The sequence below is a fragment of the Cordyceps militaris genome (genome assembly GCF_000225605.1).
Source record: "Cordyceps militaris CM01 unplaced genomic scaffold CCM_S00002, whole genome shotgun sequence".
In the NCBI taxonomy this organism is placed as follows: domain Eukaryota; kingdom Fungi; phylum Ascomycota; class Sordariomycetes; order Hypocreales; family Cordycipitaceae; genus Cordyceps; species Cordyceps militaris.
Genome location: NW_006271970.1, coordinates 3,303,080 through 3,322,170, shown reverse-complemented (window position 1 = coordinate 3,322,170; position 19,091 = coordinate 3,303,080). Strand labels below are relative to the sequence as shown.

At 54.5% G+C, this 19,091-nt stretch overlaps 7 protein-coding genes across 7 annotated transcripts; 3 read left to right on the top strand and 4 right to left on the bottom strand.

Annotated features, from left to right (window-relative positions):
* Positions 1-344: 344 nt before the first annotated feature.
* CCM_02979 (Bifunctional P-450:NADPH-P450 reductase) lies at positions 345-3,670 on the bottom strand (the record flags this gene model as incomplete). The annotated part of the gene is made up of 3 exons (XM_006668131.1): positions 345-2,591; positions 2,655-3,496; positions 3,559-3,670. 3 exons carry the CDS (start codon positions 3,668-3,670, stop codon positions 345-347), a joined length of 3,201 nt encoding a protein of 1,066 aa, XP_006668194.1.
* A 2,605-nt stretch (positions 3,671-6,275) lies between these two features.
* CCM_02978 (RING finger domain protein, putative) lies at positions 6,276-8,741 on the bottom strand (the record flags this gene model as incomplete). Its single annotated transcript, XM_006668130.1, has 4 exons — positions 6,276-7,275; positions 7,349-7,800; positions 7,888-8,116; positions 8,689-8,741. 4 exons carry the CDS (start codon positions 8,739-8,741, stop codon positions 6,276-6,278), a joined length of 1,734 nt encoding a protein of 577 aa, XP_006668193.1.
* A 1,170-nt stretch (positions 8,742-9,911) lies between these two features.
* On the bottom strand, positions 9,912-10,463 carry CCM_02977 (uncharacterized protein; the record flags this gene model as incomplete). The annotated part of the gene is made up of 4 exons (XM_006668129.1): positions 9,912-9,978; positions 10,075-10,257; positions 10,383-10,402; positions 10,461-10,463. The coding sequence occupies 4 exons, from the start codon at positions 10,461-10,463 to the stop codon at positions 9,912-9,914; spliced, it is 273 nt and encodes a 90-aa protein (XP_006668192.1).
* Positions 10,464-10,892: 429 nt separating this feature from the next.
* CCM_02976 (60S ribosomal protein L3) lies at positions 10,893-12,026 on the top strand (the record flags this gene model as incomplete). The annotated part of the gene is made up of 1 exon (XM_006668128.1): positions 10,893-12,026. One exon carries the CDS (start codon positions 10,893-10,895, stop codon positions 12,024-12,026), a length of 1,134 nt encoding a protein of 377 aa, XP_006668191.1.
* Positions 12,027-12,890: 864 nt separating this feature from the next.
* On the top strand, positions 12,891-14,087 carry CCM_02975 (RNA-binding La domain protein; the record flags this gene model as incomplete). Its single annotated transcript, XM_006668127.1, has 1 exon — positions 12,891-14,087. One exon carries the CDS (start codon positions 12,891-12,893, stop codon positions 14,085-14,087), a length of 1,197 nt encoding a protein of 398 aa, XP_006668190.1.
* Positions 14,088-15,426: 1,339 nt separating this feature from the next.
* On the top strand, positions 15,427-17,255 carry CCM_02974 (MFS multidrug transporter; the record flags this gene model as incomplete). Its single annotated transcript, XM_006668126.1, has 2 exons — positions 15,427-15,841; positions 15,937-17,255. 2 exons carry the CDS (start codon positions 15,427-15,429, stop codon positions 17,253-17,255), a joined length of 1,734 nt encoding a protein of 577 aa, XP_006668189.1.
* Positions 17,256-17,598: 343 nt separating this feature from the next.
* CCM_02973 (myo-inositol-1-monophosphatase) lies at positions 17,599-18,590 on the bottom strand (the record flags this gene model as incomplete). The annotated part of the gene is made up of 2 exons (XM_006668125.1): positions 17,599-18,221; positions 18,314-18,590. The coding sequence occupies 2 exons, from the start codon at positions 18,588-18,590 to the stop codon at positions 17,599-17,601; spliced, it is 900 nt and encodes a 299-aa protein (XP_006668188.1).
* Positions 18,591-19,091: the final 501 nt, after the last annotated feature.

Below are 19,091 nucleotides of genomic sequence, written 5' to 3'. Positions count from 1 at the left end.
AAGCGTAGTGAAAGAACAAGGTTTTCTATATGTACTTGTATGTATATTCTGATATTAGACACTAGAAATCCTAGCATTTTGGTAATAAAATAATAGTAATATTATCACACTATTTGCTCTTGAAATCTTCTCCCTAACGTTGAAAGTTGCGCTGGATATCCAATCTCAAGCTTGATCGCTGAGGTAGAAATCCCCTGATAGTCTACTGCAATCAATGTAATTAGTATAGTTCATTGTAAATATACCATCTATTTGTCGGCTCAACGTTTTGATAATCATAACTTCTTCGTCGCATTGCAAAAGATTTGTCCAGTGACCTTCTGGGCAAAAAGCCAGTTTCCAATCTAGTCAAAAACATCAACCATGAAGCGCTCATTTCGCATCTTCTCGAGCCAAGCACGCGCCGCCTCATCCGTGATAGCCTGAGACTTCCTCCGCTGCCCGCTCTCCTTGACCATATCGAGGCAGACATCCTCAACGCCCTTCCCTACCGCTCGGCCTCCGCAGAGGTACAGACGGGCACCCTGATCCCAGAGATCGAAGATTTCCTCGCGGTCCTTGGCGATGCGGTCCTGGACGTACTTGCAGCCGTCCGACTTGTTCGTGGCGCGCGAGTAGGCGCGGCGCACGTCAATAGCGCCAATCTTTTGCCATGTGGCAAACTGTTCGGCGTACAAGTCGTCGTCGTCGGGTGAGCGGCAGCCAAAAAATAGCACGGCGGGGGCAAGCTTGCGACCGGCGGTAATCATGGCCGCGCGCTCCTCGGCGAAGCCGCGGAATGGGGCGAGGCCAGTGCCGGCACCCATGCAGATGATGGGGGTATTTTCCGCATCTGCAGGAAGGTGGAATGCCGCCGAGGGACGGACGGCGACGTGGATCTTGTCGCCCTCTCGGAGGGATGACAGGTAGTGGCTGGCGACACCGACGTGCCGACCCTGGCCAGAATGAGCTGCCACGTCGAGGAGAGAATACGTCAGTGTGACTCTGGTAGGGTCGACAAGAGGGGATGACGAGATGGAATACTGGCGAACGCGCATAGGAGGAAGCATGGCAAGGAAAGTCTCGAATAGCATATTAACAGCAGGAAACCTCTCCAACAGGTCAAGAACAGAGAGTCGTTTTGCAGTAACTTCCTGGGAGAATTTGTCTCTAACAAGGCCGTTGAGCTCGGTCAATGTATTTTTGTCCTCAGTCGAATCAATCATAGCCTGGAGGTTTCTCTTGGTCGCAGGCTGGCTGAGCTCAACATAGGCGCCCAGAACGTTGGTAGCGGAAATCGGAACGCCAGTCGGCAATGTGGTTGGCCCGTTGGAGGTAATGGTGAGAGTGGCATCCCAGCTTAGCGAGAAGCGACGGAAGACACGACCAATAGTAGCCGCAGGGTTGAATGGCAGCACGGCCAAGTAATCACCGGCCTTGTAGGACATGCCGGTTGGGAGCCTGATTTCAATATGCTTCTTGACAGCTTGGCTCCCCTTAGTAAGCACTCTGGCCTCAATAACAGCAGCCTCTTCAACGTCTTGACGAAGGGTTGTCTTGCGAGGGTGCGTAATTTCGACGACAAGGCCAGAAGCGCCTTGGGCATTCTCAGTCTCTTTGGCGCCATACTTCTTAGTCAAGGCCGGCCAGAGATTCTCGTCCTCCCAGGTTTCAAAATCGCTAAACATATCACGATCGGCGGCGTCGGTACCCGTCATGGGAAGAATACGGTCGGCACCGCGCTCCGCCATGGTAGCGTCGACAAGCTTGGGAATTCTGTGGAATGTTTGAGCCCAGTCGTGGTGGCCACAGCCATAGACAGCGTACGATACATTCTTCAGCTCGTCGCCTTTCAGGCTTCGGAGCCAGTCGACGAAGTGGGCGGCATTGGACGGAGCTTCACCTTCGTACGAGGCAGTAACGATGACCACAGGGCGATCAGTAGGAAGTTTCTCCTTGACGTCGTCCAACGGGCCAATTTCGGCGACTCTGAAACCATGTGCACCAGCGTCAGCAGCGACTCTCTGCGCCATGGCCTCACATGTACCGCTGTTGGAGCCATAGAAGACCGAGATTGGCTTGCCATCCACAGCGGAGGCACCAGCTGACGATTCAGCTGCCTTGGCTGACTTGGAGTGAGGCGCGCCACTCTTAAGTTGGTCCTCGAGCTCAGTAGCATTCATGCCATGACGAAGCGTCGCCTTCATGAAGAAGTTGTGTGGTTTGAGTGTGAGGGTTTCTTGGATCTCCAAGGTGTAATTGGGATCGTCCAGGGTAAAGTTGAAATTCTGGAACAACATGGCCATGGCGAGAACCGCCTCTTGCCAAGCAAAGGGTCTGCCAATACAGGCGCGTTTTCCATTCCCAAAGGGCTTCCAGGCGTTAGGGAAATCCTTGTTAAGACGAGAAAAGTTATCGTCAAGCATGCGCTCAGGCTTGAATTGATCAGCATCATCACCGTAGACACTGGGGTCGAGATGAGATTTGGCGATGAGCAGAGTAAGGCGATTTCCCTTGGGAATTAAGTATTTGCCACCGAGTAGAGTGTCCTCCTTTGCTTCGACACCAATGGCCGGAATAGGAGCATTGAGACGCAGCACCTCACGGAGGACCTGGACGATATATTAGTGATGAGAAGGATAGATGAAAGTTGTGACAAGGAACTCAAAACGCACAGCTTGGATGTAGGTAAGCTTAGAAATGTGATCAATAGTGATGCGGTCTCTTCCCACAACTGCGTCGACTTCTTCTTGCACCTTGCGATATTCAGTAGGATTTTTGAGAAGCTGATAGAAGGCGAAGGAGAGCATTCCCGAAGTGGTCTCATGACCAGCAATGAGGAAGGTAATTAGTTGGTCGGTAATGCTGGCATCAGTAAGTTTCTGGCCGTCTTGAGGATCCTTGCCGTCAAGCATGGCGCTGAGTAGGTCCTTGCGGTTGGTGGGGTTCTGCTTGCGTTTGGCAACAACCTCGTCGGCGACGTCGCGCATGGTCTTGATATCTCGCTCGTACTTTTCGTCCACCGCACGGTAGAGGAACTGAGGCGCAAAGGCTGGGCGCCGGCCACGGGCGCCGCTGGCTTTGAGGAAATCTCCCATGGCACGGATGAAGGGGTGAAGCTCCTCGTGGTAGTACGAGTTGAAGCGATAGTCCATGGCGCAAAGGGAGATGGTGTCGAGGGCGAGTCGGGTGAAGTCGTCGGAGGCGTTGATGCGGTCACCGGAATGGCGGGCAAATTTCATGGCCATTTGCGAGGCAATGTCGTGCATCTCATCAAACATGTTGCGGATAGAGAGGGGACCGAAGGCAGGGATGAGAATGCGATGGGCTTTGCCCCAGTTGGGCTCCGTCTCAGAGTCGGCGGTAAAGAGACCGTCATGGACGGCGGCGCGAACTTTGCCAAGAGTACCAGCAACAGTCTTCTTGAAACGGCGCTCGTCGCAGGCGTCATTTACAAGCTCCCGTGTGCTAATGACGCAAAAGGGACCGGCTCCCAGGCGCATGCGGTAGATTTCGCCTATGACACGTTTGCTGTCAATGGGACGACGATGCAAGACAGTGATGAGCGACAGCACTTACCATATGTGTCTGCGAGACGCTTCAGGTCGTTGATGGGGCTGGTGCGCATCTCGCCGATGTTTCCAATGAATGGGAGACCCGGGGGCTCGGGAATGGGTAAGGACTCGGCCATTGTGAAGTTATTCGGCTGCAGGAGAGGTGGTGTTGCGGGCTTCTAAGTGTTGAGCAGAGCATGTTAGCGGGGTGTTAGGTTGACAAGGGTGATATATCTGAGAAAATTGGACCATGGTGGTCATCATGATGGCGATGGAGCTGGAAGAGTTTTGTGTGCATGTTGCCGGAGGAAAGATTGTCGAGCGTTTGCTGGGCGTTTGTTGGAAGCGGCCGTAGCAGGAGGGGCACGTACCAGACGATGGATGATGTTGGCCAGTCTAGAGCCTGGGGAGTGCTGGCTACTATTACTCTTTGGACGAACAGCACGAAGATGGAATCAAGATGAAGTAGAGATGACCCTGTCGATTGATCAAGAAATAAATCTCAAGAAGATGAAGTGATGAATAGATGTTGATAAAGGGGCCCCTCGAGCTTATATGTGGGAGCCTTGTTAGTTACGCCAGACAGACTAGGAGCCCTCCGTTGTAAAGAAAACCAAACTCAGCCATGCATGACGAGGGAGCGGGCCAAGAAACTGAACGAGGGAAGCTACCTTGCTACCTAAACTAAATTATTAAGGATCAAGACTCCGGTTTAGATGAGCTAGCGGGATTAGAAGGGCAAACAGCACCCAATATGGTATGTGTGACGAAGGTCAGAATTTTCGGTATGCGGCAGTGAGCGACAAGTCCGTCCGTACTGACATGGTGAGACGGACAGACGGGGCGGCTTCTGGGCATCGCCGGCAAAATGCCGCACCCAGCAATGTACCCAGAGGCCAAAATGTAGCAGCCTAGTATGCCTAGTATCTACTGTAGTCAATTAAATGAAAGGACTTTTCGTCAGGCCCAACAATTTGTTGGTCGGCCAAGGTGGCGCATTTCATCGGCACTGTGGCGCATCATCAGAAGCCCCACCGAGTCGGCCGGTGGCCCCGAGAATGGAGAATGCTATGTATCAGCCATCATCCATCAATGACCCCCAAAATAGTCCGATGCAAGCGGCTCCGCCCAGAAATGTTGGTAAAATCCGTCGACTGATTGGTGAGGGGCGTCAACGGCGTTTTGCGTCCTCGGCCTGACACCCTGCCTTCAACCGCGGTAACTAGTAAGTTATTAGTCGTGTACAAGTGCGGCGTAGTCGAGCATGGGCCGAGCACTGTATCTTGCAGGGCTATGTACTCCATTCCAGTCATGCCGGTAGCTTTCATCTGAATCGTGGTTGGTTGGTAGCTGGCTGGAGCCAAGCCGACGACGCATGCCAACGTGGAGAGCAAGGCAAGAGGATAGTTACTCCTGGCAGCCACGGAGCCGGAGTTGGGTTTCGTGAAGCGTCGCAAGTCGTAGAAGATGCTCATCCAAGGCTGGCCATATAGTGGGCTGTGAAGCACCAACTACATACCTACATACGTAATCGTCGCCTTGCTTTTTCCAAACACGCTTGGCGGAGCGGCGCAGAGCAGATAGAGATGACAACTTGGCAGCGCTGTGCCTGGATAGGCGTTTCGGCACTTGAGCCGGACTTTTGGGGCTCCTCGGGCCGCGGGCACGGCGCGAAAAGCACTGTATTTAGAGGTTTATTGCTTTCGGCCTCTAGGTAACTGTAATTTTTTCATTCAACACATTTTAGCACCTGCGGGCAAGCAACAAGCGCCCGGCGGTAGGTACCTTATTGCCAATTACGCCGCTTCAAGATGCCTTTTATCAAGTTTGCTGTTTGCTCTTTACAGCACCACCTCTAACAGGGCGCCCCCGACAATCAACAAATCATCTCATCCCATCTTCTGTCGTTTTAGCGTCCCCAGCTCATGCACTAATTCCCGTCCCTTATCTCAGGGCTTAAATAATTCAGCGACTTGCCTTTGTTCTTGTTTTGTTTCATAGCTAAATAATTACTCTCTACCACGCACCGCTTCGCATTGTACTCTCAGACTACCGGCATATTTGATGAGCTGTTTTCGAATTTCATCAAAGGCATTACTTCCCAGCTTGCCAGCCTTTCTCCCCAATAAAGTAATTGTATCATTTCTATCCAAATACACACTAACTAGATGTACCCTACATTAACGGGCTTACGTTGCGTCTCTAGAATCCCCCGTGAAACTCTAATCTCAACATTTCACCCTTGTAGTCACACAATTTAATGCAACTTCTTGGTCCATCGACTCGTGATTTCCGCCTCAGAGTACTGCTTACTACCTAACAACTACAGACGGTGCGAATAACATATTTACATCAGACTTGTCAATGTCTGCTTGTACTCATATGAAAAAGAGGCAAATTATCGTGCTGGTATCTATTACAATGCAAAATTAAAGCTCAATAAGCTCTCTGCCGCCATGTCGTCCCCGTCTTCCCATCCGAGAACCGTCATCACTAACACGCCCAAAATATCCTCTGCGAAGCCTCATTTGCCCTCTCAACAGATGGCAAGGAAAATAAGCGGACAAAACCCTAGTCATGACGAAGCGAATAAAATAAAACCTGGTTTTGAAGATACCCTCTCCTAAAAACAAAATCTGCTCCCAAACCCCGATCTAGAAACTACACAGCGAGGCGTCAGCCGAGGCTGAGACTTCCAGGTCCTTCTTCAAGTGATTGTTCTCCCCAATTTCACAATTCGTCTCATTGTTGGCCGTTCCCGCCTACAAACCGCCCTCGAAGCCAGCCCATCGCCGCGCCGGCGCCGGTATTGGCTTCTTCGCCAGAGCCCGTCCGGTTGGAGCGCGTCTGCCGGCCGCTCTGCGACGGACTGCGCTCCCTCATACTCCTAGCCCCCTCACCAACGGCCACCCTAGGGCCGGTTGGCGACATTGAGCTACGTCTTTGCAGCCGTGAGGTATCGTAGCTGAATCCAGCCGAGGGGCCGCGAGATCTATCTCGCTCACCGCGTTGCGAAGAGAGAAGGCGCATAGCTTCGTTGAGGCGTGTCTGGCTCTGGTTTGGTGGCCGTGATGATACCGAAACCCCGGGCATAGAATTCAATCCGTTGTCCAGTGCCGGCTGAGATGTTGATGACGCTGATTGCGCGGATCCGGCTGCTCCTGTCTGCACCTCACCTTCATCACCTGTAGCATCCGTTGGCGTCGGGACATGACGTTGCCCACCTCGACGCTGATTCTGGCTCTCATTTTGATTCTGTGACTGCTGTTGCGAGAGCTCTTCTGCACTTCTGCTGCGTGCACTTTCCTCCATCGGCGCACGACACACGGGACAGGTGTTATGCTCCTTCAACCACGCAACGGCACATCCCTCATGGAACGAGTGGTTGCAAGGTAAGGATACCGTGACCTCAGCAACCTTCATGCCGTCAAGGCAAATTGAGCACTCCGTATTACCATCCTCGCTTTTCAAATCCTCATCGATGATCTTGCGCGGCAAATTGGCCAATCCTTGCTCCGAAGCCGGTGGTGCTGCACTCGATTGCTGATTTGCATCCATCAGGACGGAAACGATTCCGTCGAACGCCTCCTGCGAGTACACAGCATCTCCGTGCACGCCATTGTTGAGCAAACTCAGAATATGTGCGAGGTTTCCCCCCAGGCCCGAACCTTCGCCGTTACCTTGCGCAGCTGCCGCTTGGAGAGCTTCCCCTGTGAGTTGAACACCAAAATCACGGAATGCGCTGGAAAACAGTCTTTCATATAGTTAGCGCCGACTTGACAGTACAGTGTATCTTGGGAATGGAACAAACTCACGACGAAAAGGGCTCGAAGCCTAATGGTGCATTTCCTCCCGACGCGAAAGTTGCATTGGATGTGTAGAACGTCACGGAGCCCTGCGAAGTGTCGTTGGCCCACGCAACACGTCCTCCGCCGTTTCGGGACGCCTCGCGCAGGCGGTCCATTAAGGCTCCATCTCCCTCTACTTCCCTGAGAGGCATGCCGATATTCGACACAATACTGAGAAACCTCTCTGCTGACTGCCTGGGGTGTGCATCATGGTGCTCCGCATCCTCTCCTACTTGCGTCGACTGATCGTGGCCAAACCCGTTTGGGTCCACATGGTCGTCTATGTCGGCCACTTCTGGGTCGGAATCGCCTTCATCGTCATGTACACGTCTGTACGTCTCTGATGCATGTACGGAGTCGGCATCGGAATCGTTGGAGTCATCTTCAAGGGCCGGTCGCGGGTCGTTTTCCAAACTGACCTACAAGAAAGGGCACGCGACGTTAGCAAACAAGTGCTCTTGTGTACATGGAAGGAAGGAGCCAAATAGATAGAGGCTGGCACTCACGAGTTCTGTAATGTCGCTCCCACAAGAAGGACACTCTAGCCCATACTCATCCCGATGCCATTCGTAAGCGCACGAATGGCAGTATACAACCTCGCGCTCCGCCGCATCCAGACGCCCATCATGGTATCCCGCGGAAGCCATCTGGCCTTGCCTACGTTGGTACGCACCGAAGGCGCTCAAGCCGAGGCCGACAGCAAGACCAGCGAGGCGGAATGCGCGTGAAGCCAGACTGAAAGGATGCGGTGGCAAAAGAGGAGATATGGCGGGTTATCAGGGCGGGGACCGAAACCGGCGCTGTAGATGTAGCGGCTTGGCTTCGTGTTTCGAATTCTTTGGAAAGTGCTGCAAGACGGATAAAAATTTAGAAGATTAATGACCGGGTAGAAATAATCTGCGCGATCGGATGGGCGGCGAGCGGTTCAGCACCGCTGCTGGTATTCTGCTTGTGATGGCGCTGGTGATGTACAGATCGGTACCCTGCGCTTGCGTGATTCAAGCCCAAGTCGAAAGGCGGTGAGTGGCAGCGGCGGCGGCGGTGGCAAAGCAAATGCTAAAAACGCGGAAGAAAGGGGTCTTGTGGGAGAGAAGCAAAAGTGAGGGTCAAGAAGGCGTGGGAAAGAGAGGAGGGCAATAGGTGAAAGGACAGACACATAAATCAGTAGGTAGTTGGAGGAGTTCAGGTGCATATGAATAATTGGGTCGAGCGGCTGCCCTACCTAGGTACCTACCTAGAAACCTTCTACCTACGCGCGCGGGGGGTGTTTTGTGACACGGCCTGTGACACAGTTTACACATTCTAACAAAACTTGCCGACTGTCAATAAGACGCTTCTCATACACATGGCTGCCTACCATGGAGATATGGACCGTTATTCACGGCTCGTACGGCTTTACATAAGTGTAGTGGAATGTCTCTTCGTCGTGCGGGGCATCTATCACCAGCCAATGTTCGCTCGACTCTAGGCCACTCAGCTAGACAAGGACACCCAACTCGCAAACGAGAGATCAAGCGCAAAGAGATCCAGAGGGCAATCTCTGCTCGAAGGATCATGTCAAATGACCGACAGGAGTTTGAGCACGGCTGGAACCCGGACAAGCCTCCGCCGTTCCTGATATGGTGGCACAAGACGCAGGTATCAATGTTAAAAGACTTATTTTTCTTTAATCACGAACCTTACTGTGACAACAAAGAAATTTGCATGTAAAAAGAACTTGAGCCGTCCGAGGATGGCGAAGTTGATGCCCTTCGGGAGGACCGAGCTTTTTTTTTGGATGGGATGTGATCTTCACGATAGAAGTAAGCTTGATCTTCGTCTGCTACACAAGTATATATGGCATGTGCCAATGAAGCCGGGGGAAATCAGGCTATAGCGGTGTCAAGTGTAGTAGTCACCCAAATCCAGACAGACAGTTAGCATACAAGGCACACACAAAAAGAAGAGGGTGCAACTCGAGACGTAGGCACCTGTCATCAGTAGAAGCCTCTGGGACCGTTGTGCGACAGGCAGCCAGGCAACATAAATTTGACACAATCAGGACAGATTTATATGACTCATGATTCAGATTAAACCATTTCCAATAGGAAGCAAGAGGGTTTTTCTGAGCGAACCCTTTAATTTTCTAGACCTAGGCGAATCACTTGACATCGCGACCATTTCTACCTACGTACTCGGCGACCGGGGTATAAGAAGAGACGGGCAATGAGGCGAAAAGTCCCGCATCAAGCGAACACATCCAGCCATACGAGCAGTTCACCGAGATATATGCTAGTTGCAACGAAGGCCCATCCTGAGAATAGAAGCTCTAATCAGCAGAGTAGCCCTGTTTACAGCCGCTCAATCAACCTATAGTCAGTCTCATACGTAGTAACATCGCGCCGCATCTTGGACCGCAGCTCATGCTTTGACCGATCTGCGGCATTGATTTGGCAAATGAAACTGTGGTATGATTCATCTACCGTCTGTATGTATGTACAAGTCAACCCGCTCCCGCTCTCTTCACCATCTTACAGTATTGTGTGTGCAACTATTGCGTCTTGTTCTGCTCCGACTGGCTTTCCTCTTTGTCCCACTGGATCAATTGCTTCGACCATCTGTTATCAAGACAAAGTTAGCAAGGAATTTCTCTGCCGACGCGGCTCTTCACACCCAATACTGGTCTCCTTATCCGTCTCGAGCTGCTCACGTACCGTCTGCTAGGATACCACTCGCCAGGCTGCGGCTTGTGCGCCCACTTCTCGCGGTCGGCGCCAAATTTCCAGGTGACGGCGACAATGCCGAAGATGACGGCGCCGGCAATCAGGGTGTTGCCCCTCCAGTTGGCCGGCTGCGCGTACCAACCACCGGCCGGCGACCAGACGTGTTTGGGGTAGCTGTAGTTTTCGTGGTGATTAGCCCCATGCCCGACTTTCGACCTCGCTTTTCTTGTCCGTGGGTCGACTGCGATCGATCGGGGGTAAAAGAGGTTGGCAATCGGGGTCAATCGCGACAAACTTACGGAATCTTTCCACCGCCGCCCTATACCGTTGTTAGAGATAATCGCCTACACGATGCCATTGATGACCTTCTAACTTACCATTTTAAATCAATTGTCAGTAAACGGTGCGTTGTGTCTGATTTATTGCGATTTGCGTCGTTTCGATGGGCTTGCTCTTGGTAGCAGGGTGAGCCGTGCTCATTCCGCAGGTCGCAGCGACGGGACCAAATTAATCCGGCGCCGACCATCCATAGGCGCAAATTATTAGCACCTGCATAGCCAGGCTGCCCCAAATCCCAAGCTCACACGACTCCAGCAGAACTTTTTGCCGCGACCCTTGTATAACAATCAAGACACGACATACCATTCTTTTTCCTTTCAATTCGGTCCAAGCAGCCAGCAACCAATATCACATAAACTTTTTGTTTTCTGTGGTGTCACCCTCTCACAAGAGAAAAAATTCTTGCTGTGTCATTTTGTTCTGAGCTCAAGCAGATGAAGAGGTTACGGGTGTCACAATGGAGCGGCAACATGTGCCTCGCTGCCCGGCAAGGAGTGGCCGCCGTGCCTAGACGGCAAGCATTCTCGATATCCAAGCGCTGCCAATCGACAACAGCAGCGACCGACGCATCCTCCCTCACAGACGACATCCCCCTCGACGGCGCCTTTTCCCGCCACAACCCACTCCCCTCGCCGCCCCCTGGCCGAGCTCTCGAGTCGGCCAAGCTCGCTGCGCTGCACGCCCGTCTGGCGCTGCCCACGTCGATTCCCCTGCAAACGATAGCCCGTGCCCTGGTCACGCCCTCGGCGGATGGAAATCAAAACTTTAACAATGGGAGCCTCGCGGAGCTCGGCCGGTCCATTGTCAACTACCACGTCCTCGAATACCTCGTCTGCAAGTGGCCGCGCCTGCCTATCAGCATCCTCTACGAGGCCCTGCGGGCCTTTGCCGGTCGCGAATCCCTCGAACAGGTCGCGCGCCGCTGGGGTGTTGACGCCGCCGCCGCCCCCGGCGAGGAAGTTGACCCGGGCCTGCTGCAGTGGAAGGCCGATCCCATCGTGGCGCCGAACTCGCGCTGGGCCTATGTCCGTGCTGAGGCGGAGCGCGGCCAGTACTACCGTCGCGGTATGAGCAGTCGTGTTGTCCTCGATGACGCCTTTGGCGACACCTACCAAGCGGCCGGCGAGAGTGAGCCCGGCCTGGCCAAGATGCAGGCCGCCGCGTACACGTCGTTTGTCGAAGCCGTTGTCGGTGCCATCTATGCGCACTCTGGCGCCGACACAGCCAAGCTGTTTGTTAAATCACACATTTTGTCGCGCGACATTGATCTCAGCCGCATGTTCCAGTTCCAGCTGCCAACGCGCGAATTGGCCATGCTGTGCGCCCGCGAGGGCTTTGAGCCTCCGCGCGCTCGACTGGAGAGCGAGACGGGCCGCCGCTCGCGCACGCCCGTCTTCATCGTGGGAATCTACAGCGGCCAGGAGAAGCTCGGCGAGGGTGCCGGCGCCAGTCTCGACGTGGCCCGCCGCGTGGCATCAATGAATGCCCTCAAGGCGTGGTACATGTACAGCCCTGGTAACAAGGTCCGCGTACCGAGCGACATGACCCTACCCGACGCCAAACCCTGGAAGGCGCCGCACATTGACATTGGCGAAATCATCTAAACGAAACGGGACACGCAAAAAATCATAAGAAGCGATATCGAACTGCATGGCGGAGAGGGAGGGTGTAACTCTTTGTATGAACATCGTGGTGTGCGAGTCTGAGACGGCATAGAAATATTGGAAAATGACCAACTCAGTGAGACGTGGAGCTTTCTTCTTGGGCAGAAACGGAATGTCCTCATGTATAACTTCTTGAAACTTGAATCTATATTTGTAAAATAAGAAAATATACCTTTGAACTTTACACAAAAGGAACGCGAAATATTGCAAACAGCATGTCGAATCCCCCACCAGCATGCGAACAATAAACCAGTCCTATGAGCAACAGTGAGCTGTCGATCTTTCACTTTCTATTGGTCATATTATTTAGGGAAGTAAAATTAATTCTATTCGCACTACTACCTAGGTACTCGATGTATTCAAGAAAGTACTTTATAATAATTATTAGTTTGAGTAGTGAGCGCAGTTGGGGTGGGTGGGGCAGGCCCCATTTATATCAATTTGCATCTGTAGAACCGCCAGCTACTTTTTTTTCTTCTCGCAGACCTTCGGACGAGCATCTTCATCTTGGATTGAGGACTTTGGAGCATATTTCGCGCAACTGAAAATCGGCGCACCAATCTCAAGGTTAGTTCTGAAAGCGTGCGGTATTTTAAAGCGCCTCCTCCCGCCAGGGCCCTGCCTGACGACGCTGGAAGGAATTTGACTGCCCCGCGAATGGAAGCGCGAATGGCAAACTATTACTCACACGTGATAAGGCGCAGGGAAACAACCATCTTTGCTCAGACAACTGGCGGCTGACTCTTATCAGCGTCAATTACAACTTGATTACCCTCACAGCGCTCTCGCGATTCAACCGTCGACATGAGCGAGGCAGACAATGCCATCAAGCCCGCCGAGGCTGTCGTGGCTGTCGAGACTGTCGAAGCCGTCGAGGCCGTCGAGGAACCTACTACTGCCACTTCTGAGTCTGTTCCTGAAGTGACTCCTGAAGTTGCTCCTGAAGCCGCTCCTGAAGCCGCTCCTGAAGCCGCTCCCGAAGCCGCTCCCGAAGCCGCCCCAACGGCGGCTGCTGCCACCAATGGCCAAACCGAGAAGAAAATCCTGAAGACCACGACCAGAATTGACCCCGACACCCGCCAAAAGTACAACAAGTTCGACCCCAGCCAGCGCGAGGTCTCAGATGACCCTGTTGCCATTCGCAAGCAGGTCGAATTCTACTTTGGCGACTGGAACTTCCCCCAGGACAAGTTCATGTGGGAGAACTGCGGCGGCTCCGAGAACAAGCCTATCGCGGTCGAGAAGATTCACTCCTTCAAGCGCATGCGCACCTTCCAACCCTATAGCGCGGTTGTCGCCGCCCTGCGCGACAGCGATTTTCTCGATGTAGAAGGCGATGAAGGCCGGGAGACGCTCAAGCGCAAGGTTCCTTATCAGGCCATGGGTAACGCGCGCGCCAAGACCGAGGCCTCGACCATCTACGTCAAGGGCTTCGGCGACGAGACGCCCAACACACAATTTGAGATGGAGAGCTTCTTTGCGCAGTTTGGCGAGTTCAAGGGCCTGAAACTGCGCCGCACTCCCGAGGGCCTGTTCAAGGGCTCCGTCTTTGTGACCTTTGCCAGCGAGGACGCGGCCAAGGACTTTGTGAGCAAGGAGCCGGCGCCCAAGTGGAAGGAGCACGACCTCAAGATTATGACCAAGCAGGCGTACTGTGAGGAGAAGAGCGAACTCATCCGCGCCGGCAAACTAGAACCCAACAGCACCACGAGCAAGAAGTTCTTTGAAGGCCAAGAAGGCGGTGGCCGCCGCAACGGCAGCGGGGCACGTGACCAGGACGACTGGAAGAAGCGCCGCGAACACGATCAGAAGAACGGATTCCGTGGCGGTCGCGGAGGTCGAGGTGGCCGGGGCGGCCGCGGTGGCCGTGGCCGTGGTGGTGGTGGCTTCCGTGGCGGTCGCCGCGATAACGAGGATCGCGGCAACAAGCGCTCTCGCGAGGAGGACACTGGTGGTGAGGAGCGCTCTGCCAAGAAGGTCGATACCAAGGTGGAGGCGTAAAGAAGACAAATTATACGTTCTATTTCTATTTGAAGATCAAGGATGACTGAGACGTCGGGCACAATGGGCACAAAGAGGGAGGGGCTTGTGGGAAAGAACTAGCATGTAGGGTGGCAAACAATCTAAATGGCGTTGTTCTGGTTTCCGATTTGTTGGTTTCGATATTTGATATTTTTCTCCCAGAGAAAAGGGCACTGGGAAGAATTGACAAGGTTATTATCAGTCCTCGGCCAGGGTCCGTAACATGTTCTTGCGATCCCATGATGACCCATGCGGTGCCGGCCGCTATACTAACCTCCGTTGGTCGGATCGGCTTCTCAAAGCTGACGTTATCATAGACGGGCTGGGCTAGATTTCGCCCAACCAAGGAAGACGGATATCGGCCCCGGACGGCGTCGATTTTCCCTTTTTCCCTCTTTTTTTGGTCCAAGAAACCGAGACGGAGAGTCCGTGGACTTTTTCCTCACACCGCTAAGCCTCATCGGGCAGCCATGCTGGGGCTGGTAGGGCGACGACCATTTTTTTAGGGCCGAAAGCAAGAAATAAATGACAATATTTCAAGTCGGCGCCGTATCGGCCGAGTGGCGGCAACATTGTTGGCTTCTTTGAGTTGCCTTGATGCTGAGGCGACAGCCGGACTGTACCTGCAAGACTGGCGGCGTCTGCGAGTTTTAATAATAATTATACTTACACCCAGCCCTCTATTGAATACCCAGATATTAGTAATATGCTTTAAAATATAGGCGAAAAAGCTTGCCGACGCGGAGCTCGTGCTCCATTCCCATGCTTGTGCCGGCATGGCAGCTGTACGAATGTCCCATCACCCGCGACACAGAGTTGTTGAGCTCTTTTTGCCCCGAATACATGATATTTCAGTTGTCCTCTTTTGACCAATAAAAACCTACTCTCCATGCTGTGCGACCAAACTCACAGGGCTCGGCAGCGTCCAAGTCCGCGGAGTGGTGGCTCACTCAGTCGGCCGACCAAGACCGGGGACTATTCCCGGTCCCTTAACTCCATGCTCGGCCACTCTCTGCCGTAGTGCGTATTAATTAGCCTATTAAATGATTTTTTATTTTTGCCCTCTTTGTCATGTAGGTATACAAAAGTGTCCAACTCCCCACCCGATCTCTGTCCTTGACGTTGCATCTCAGTCTTATTATGCAACACTCTCTAGAGAAATTCACAAATTCACTCTCCAATCCACTCTTGTCCTGTATATGAGTCTCGTTCGCTAGCATTGACCACATGTCTTCCATGTCCTGGTCTTTCTTCACAGCACCTCGTGTCTAAGACGTTTTCGCACCCCCCTCCCCCGACTCCACGCCAAACCACAACCATGGCGGCCGTCCGTCCAGAAACGGCAGACCTCGCGTCGCCGAGTAGACACGACGCAAGCTACGACCCAGAGCATCACGAGCGTCCTGGCACACTCTCGAGCTGTAGCGACGATGAGCACGACCGCGACCGCGACGCGGCCTCGTCCAGAAAGGTCGGCCGGTCGCTGTCGCGCGCCGCCTCGGCCGTGTCCCGCACGTCGGGCCTCTCCCGCACCGTCTCCGAGGTCCGCGACGGCATGCTCAACCTGCGCGACCTCGAGATTGGCGAGGACAGCAATGGCGGGCCTGGCAGCAAGGAGCGGGACCCGAACCTCGTGACGTGGGACGGGCCCGACGACAAGGAGAATCCCAAAAACTGGTCTCTGAATAAGAAGTGGCTAGACGTCCTTCTCGGTGCGTTGATTCCCTTTCCGTGTAAAGGACCAGCCGCAGCCAGTACATCGCGCTGGGCTCCTCTTACAGCGGCCCAGACTCAACGCGTGGCAACACAGAAGCTAACCAACAGACAGTGTCGCTCTTCACCTTCATCTCCCCCATTTCCTCCTCCATGGTGGCGCCCGGGCTGCCCGCCATCGGCGCCGAGCTGCACATCCCCGGCCGCACCGAGCAGGTGCTCGTCATGTCCATCTTCGTGGCCGCCTACGCCGTCGGTCCGCTCTTCTGGGGCCCGCTGTCGGAGCTGTACGGGCGCGTGCTCGTGCTGCAGACGTCCAACGTCTGGTTCTTCTGCTTCAACCTCGGCTGCGCCCTCGCGCGCACCGAGGGGCAGATGATTGCCTTTCGCTTTCTCGCCGGCCTCGGCGGCTCCGCGCCGCTGGCCATTGGCGGCGGCATCCTCGGCGACCTCTTCTCCGCCGAGCAGCGCGGCAAGGCCATGAGCGTGTACTCGCTCATGCCGCTGCTCGGGCCCGCCATCGGGCCCGTCGCCGGCGGCTGGATCGCCCAGCTGACGTCCTGGCGCTGGGTCTTTTGGAGCACCACCATTGCCTGCGGCGTCATCCAGGCCCTCGGCCTCGTCTTCGTGCGCGAGACGTACGCGCCCGTCATCCTGCACCGCAAGCGCGTCCGCCTCGTCCGTGAGACGGGCAACGCTGACCTGCGCACCGAGTTTGACCACCCGGACCGCACGCTGGCGCAGACACTCGGAACCGCGTTCACGCGGCCGTTTCGACTGCTCGGCACCCAGCTCATCGTGCAACTCCTCGCCCTCTACATGACATATCTCTACGGCACCATCTACATCCTCTTCTCCAGCTTCCCGACCCTCTTCGCCGAGGAGTACCACGAGCGCCCGGGCATCCAAGGGCTCAACTACATCTCCATCGGTCTCGGCTTCTTCATCGGCACACAGGTCTGCGCCCCGTTGCAGGACCGCGTTTACGCCTACATGAAGCGCCGGTACGTGCCCGACGGCGGGCCCGGCCGCCCCGAGTTCCGCGTCCCGCTCATGGTCCCTGGCGCTATCCTCGTCCCCGTCGGCCTCTTCATCTACGGCTGGACCGCCGAGTACCGCACCCACTGGATCGGCCCCAACATTGGCGCCCTCATCTTCGCCCTCGGCAGCATCATTGGTTTCCAGTGCGTCCAAGGCTACCTCGTCGACACATACACCCGCTTCGCGGCCAGCGCCGTCGGCGCGGCCACGGTCATGCGCAGTCTCGCGGGCTTTGGCTTCCCGCTCTTCGCCCCGGAAATGTACAAGGCCCTGGGTTACGGCAAGGGCGGCACCATCTTGGCCGTGGCCGCCATTGTCATTGGTTGGCCGGCACCTGTGCTGTTGTGGTATTTTGGTGCCAAGTGGCGTGCTCAGAGCAAGTTTTCTGCTTAACGCGACGCTTTTTGTTTGCATTCTACCCAGGAGGAGAGAGAGGCAATTATCGTCGGAACTGTGGCGACTGTTGAGTCTTCCTTCAAAACAAGCATATACTCATTAGACGGAGTTTTGTTTTTCATCTGCAGCATACAACATAGATTGGCAGTGGGGGTTTCCCTACAAAAAAAGACTATTGTCTCATACGGCGAATTGCACGTTTATAGTCGAGTTAGCTACTGCAGCTCTCGTATTTAGGAAATTTCATGGAAATTTTCATGGAAAATCATTATGCCTCATCTTTTGAATAATGACCCCTCTTCTTATCCAGGAAGTGCGTGAGGACCATCCACCTACACTCTCACGACGAGTAGTCCATGCGGCCGTCGCCCATGAGCTTCCAAAACTCCTCGACAATCTCCGTCTGGCCGCTCGGCGCGGCGCGGACCGCGAGGTACACGCGGCCGTCGACCTCTGGCGTCCAGTCGCCCGGGTTGCCGCTGACCATGCGGCCGCCGGCCTCGTGGAGGATGCACCAGCCGGCGCAGACGTCCCAGGCCCAGCAGCCGCCCTCCCAGTAGAGGTCAAGCTCACCGGCGGCGACGGCGGCCAGGTTGAGAGCGGCGGAGCCCAGCGACCGCATCGACTGCACCATGGCGCCGCCCGTGTCCTTGGAGGCGCCCAGTCGGCGAAAGGTCTCGACCTTGACGTCAAAGTTGGGCCCGTCGCGCACCGAGCCCCATTCCACGCCGACGAGCGCCTCGCCGAGCGTCGTCAGCGGCCGCAGCGTCGCGGCGAGCGGGAGGCGCCGCGGGCTCGTGTCCTTCCCGCGCGTCATGAAGGCTCCCTGGCCCTTGACGGCCGTGAAGAGTAGGTCCTGCCACGGGTTGTAGATGACGCCGACGGCGGGTGTGCGGTCAATGGCGAGGCCCAGCGAGATGCAGGCGTTGGGGAATCCATGAACAAAGTTGGTGGTGCCTTTTGCTCCAGAGAGAGAGACAAGGGGTCAGACTGTGAATATTCGGACTCATTTTCGTCTGAGTGTTACGACTGGGAAAGAATGCTCAACAACTCACCGTCGATGGGGTCCACGACAAAGGTGGGCTCCGGACCGAGCTTCATGCCCGGCTTGTACGTCTCCTCGCCCATAAACGCCACCGAGGGAAACGCGGTCGACAGCTTCCCGGCGACCATCTTCTCGATGGCTTGGTCGGCCTCGGTGACAATGTCGACGGCGTTGAGCTTGGTGCCTGAGGGAATATCGGCCGGGTTGGCGGCGAGCATCAAGCGGCCCGCCTCGTGGGCGATGGCGATCATGGTGTCGCGGACCTGCTCGAGATTGAGGTCCGACATTGCTATTTATTTTTGGGGGGTTTTTTTCTTCCCGCTGTGAGTTGGCTCTGTATTATCTTGAAAAGGGACACTGTCCGAGGAGTGAGGATGAACACTAACTAATAACAAGCCAGTTATAATTTAGTTAGCGAGATGGGATGTCATTAAGATGGGGCCATGTCTCCCCCACTACAATGACAATGGGCGATGATGCCCTCGGGTAGCTCTGCAAGACTTGGCCATGATACTATACTACATAGGGTTGTTTCTTTACTACTACGGCTATATCCATGTATTTCATTCCCGTGACTCCCGTCTTGTTTTCCCGCGACGCTGTAATGGGGTTACAGCAAGTCTCCGAGCAAAACAAAGGTACAAATCGCCTTCACCAACTCATATACGTGCCACGTCACAATTGGGTCCATGAAAATGAAAAGAGAGGAATCAACCAGCCGTTCATTCGTAGGAGTTTCCATTCCATTCAATACTATCCCCCAAATCGACACAGTCCCGCCCGCAACG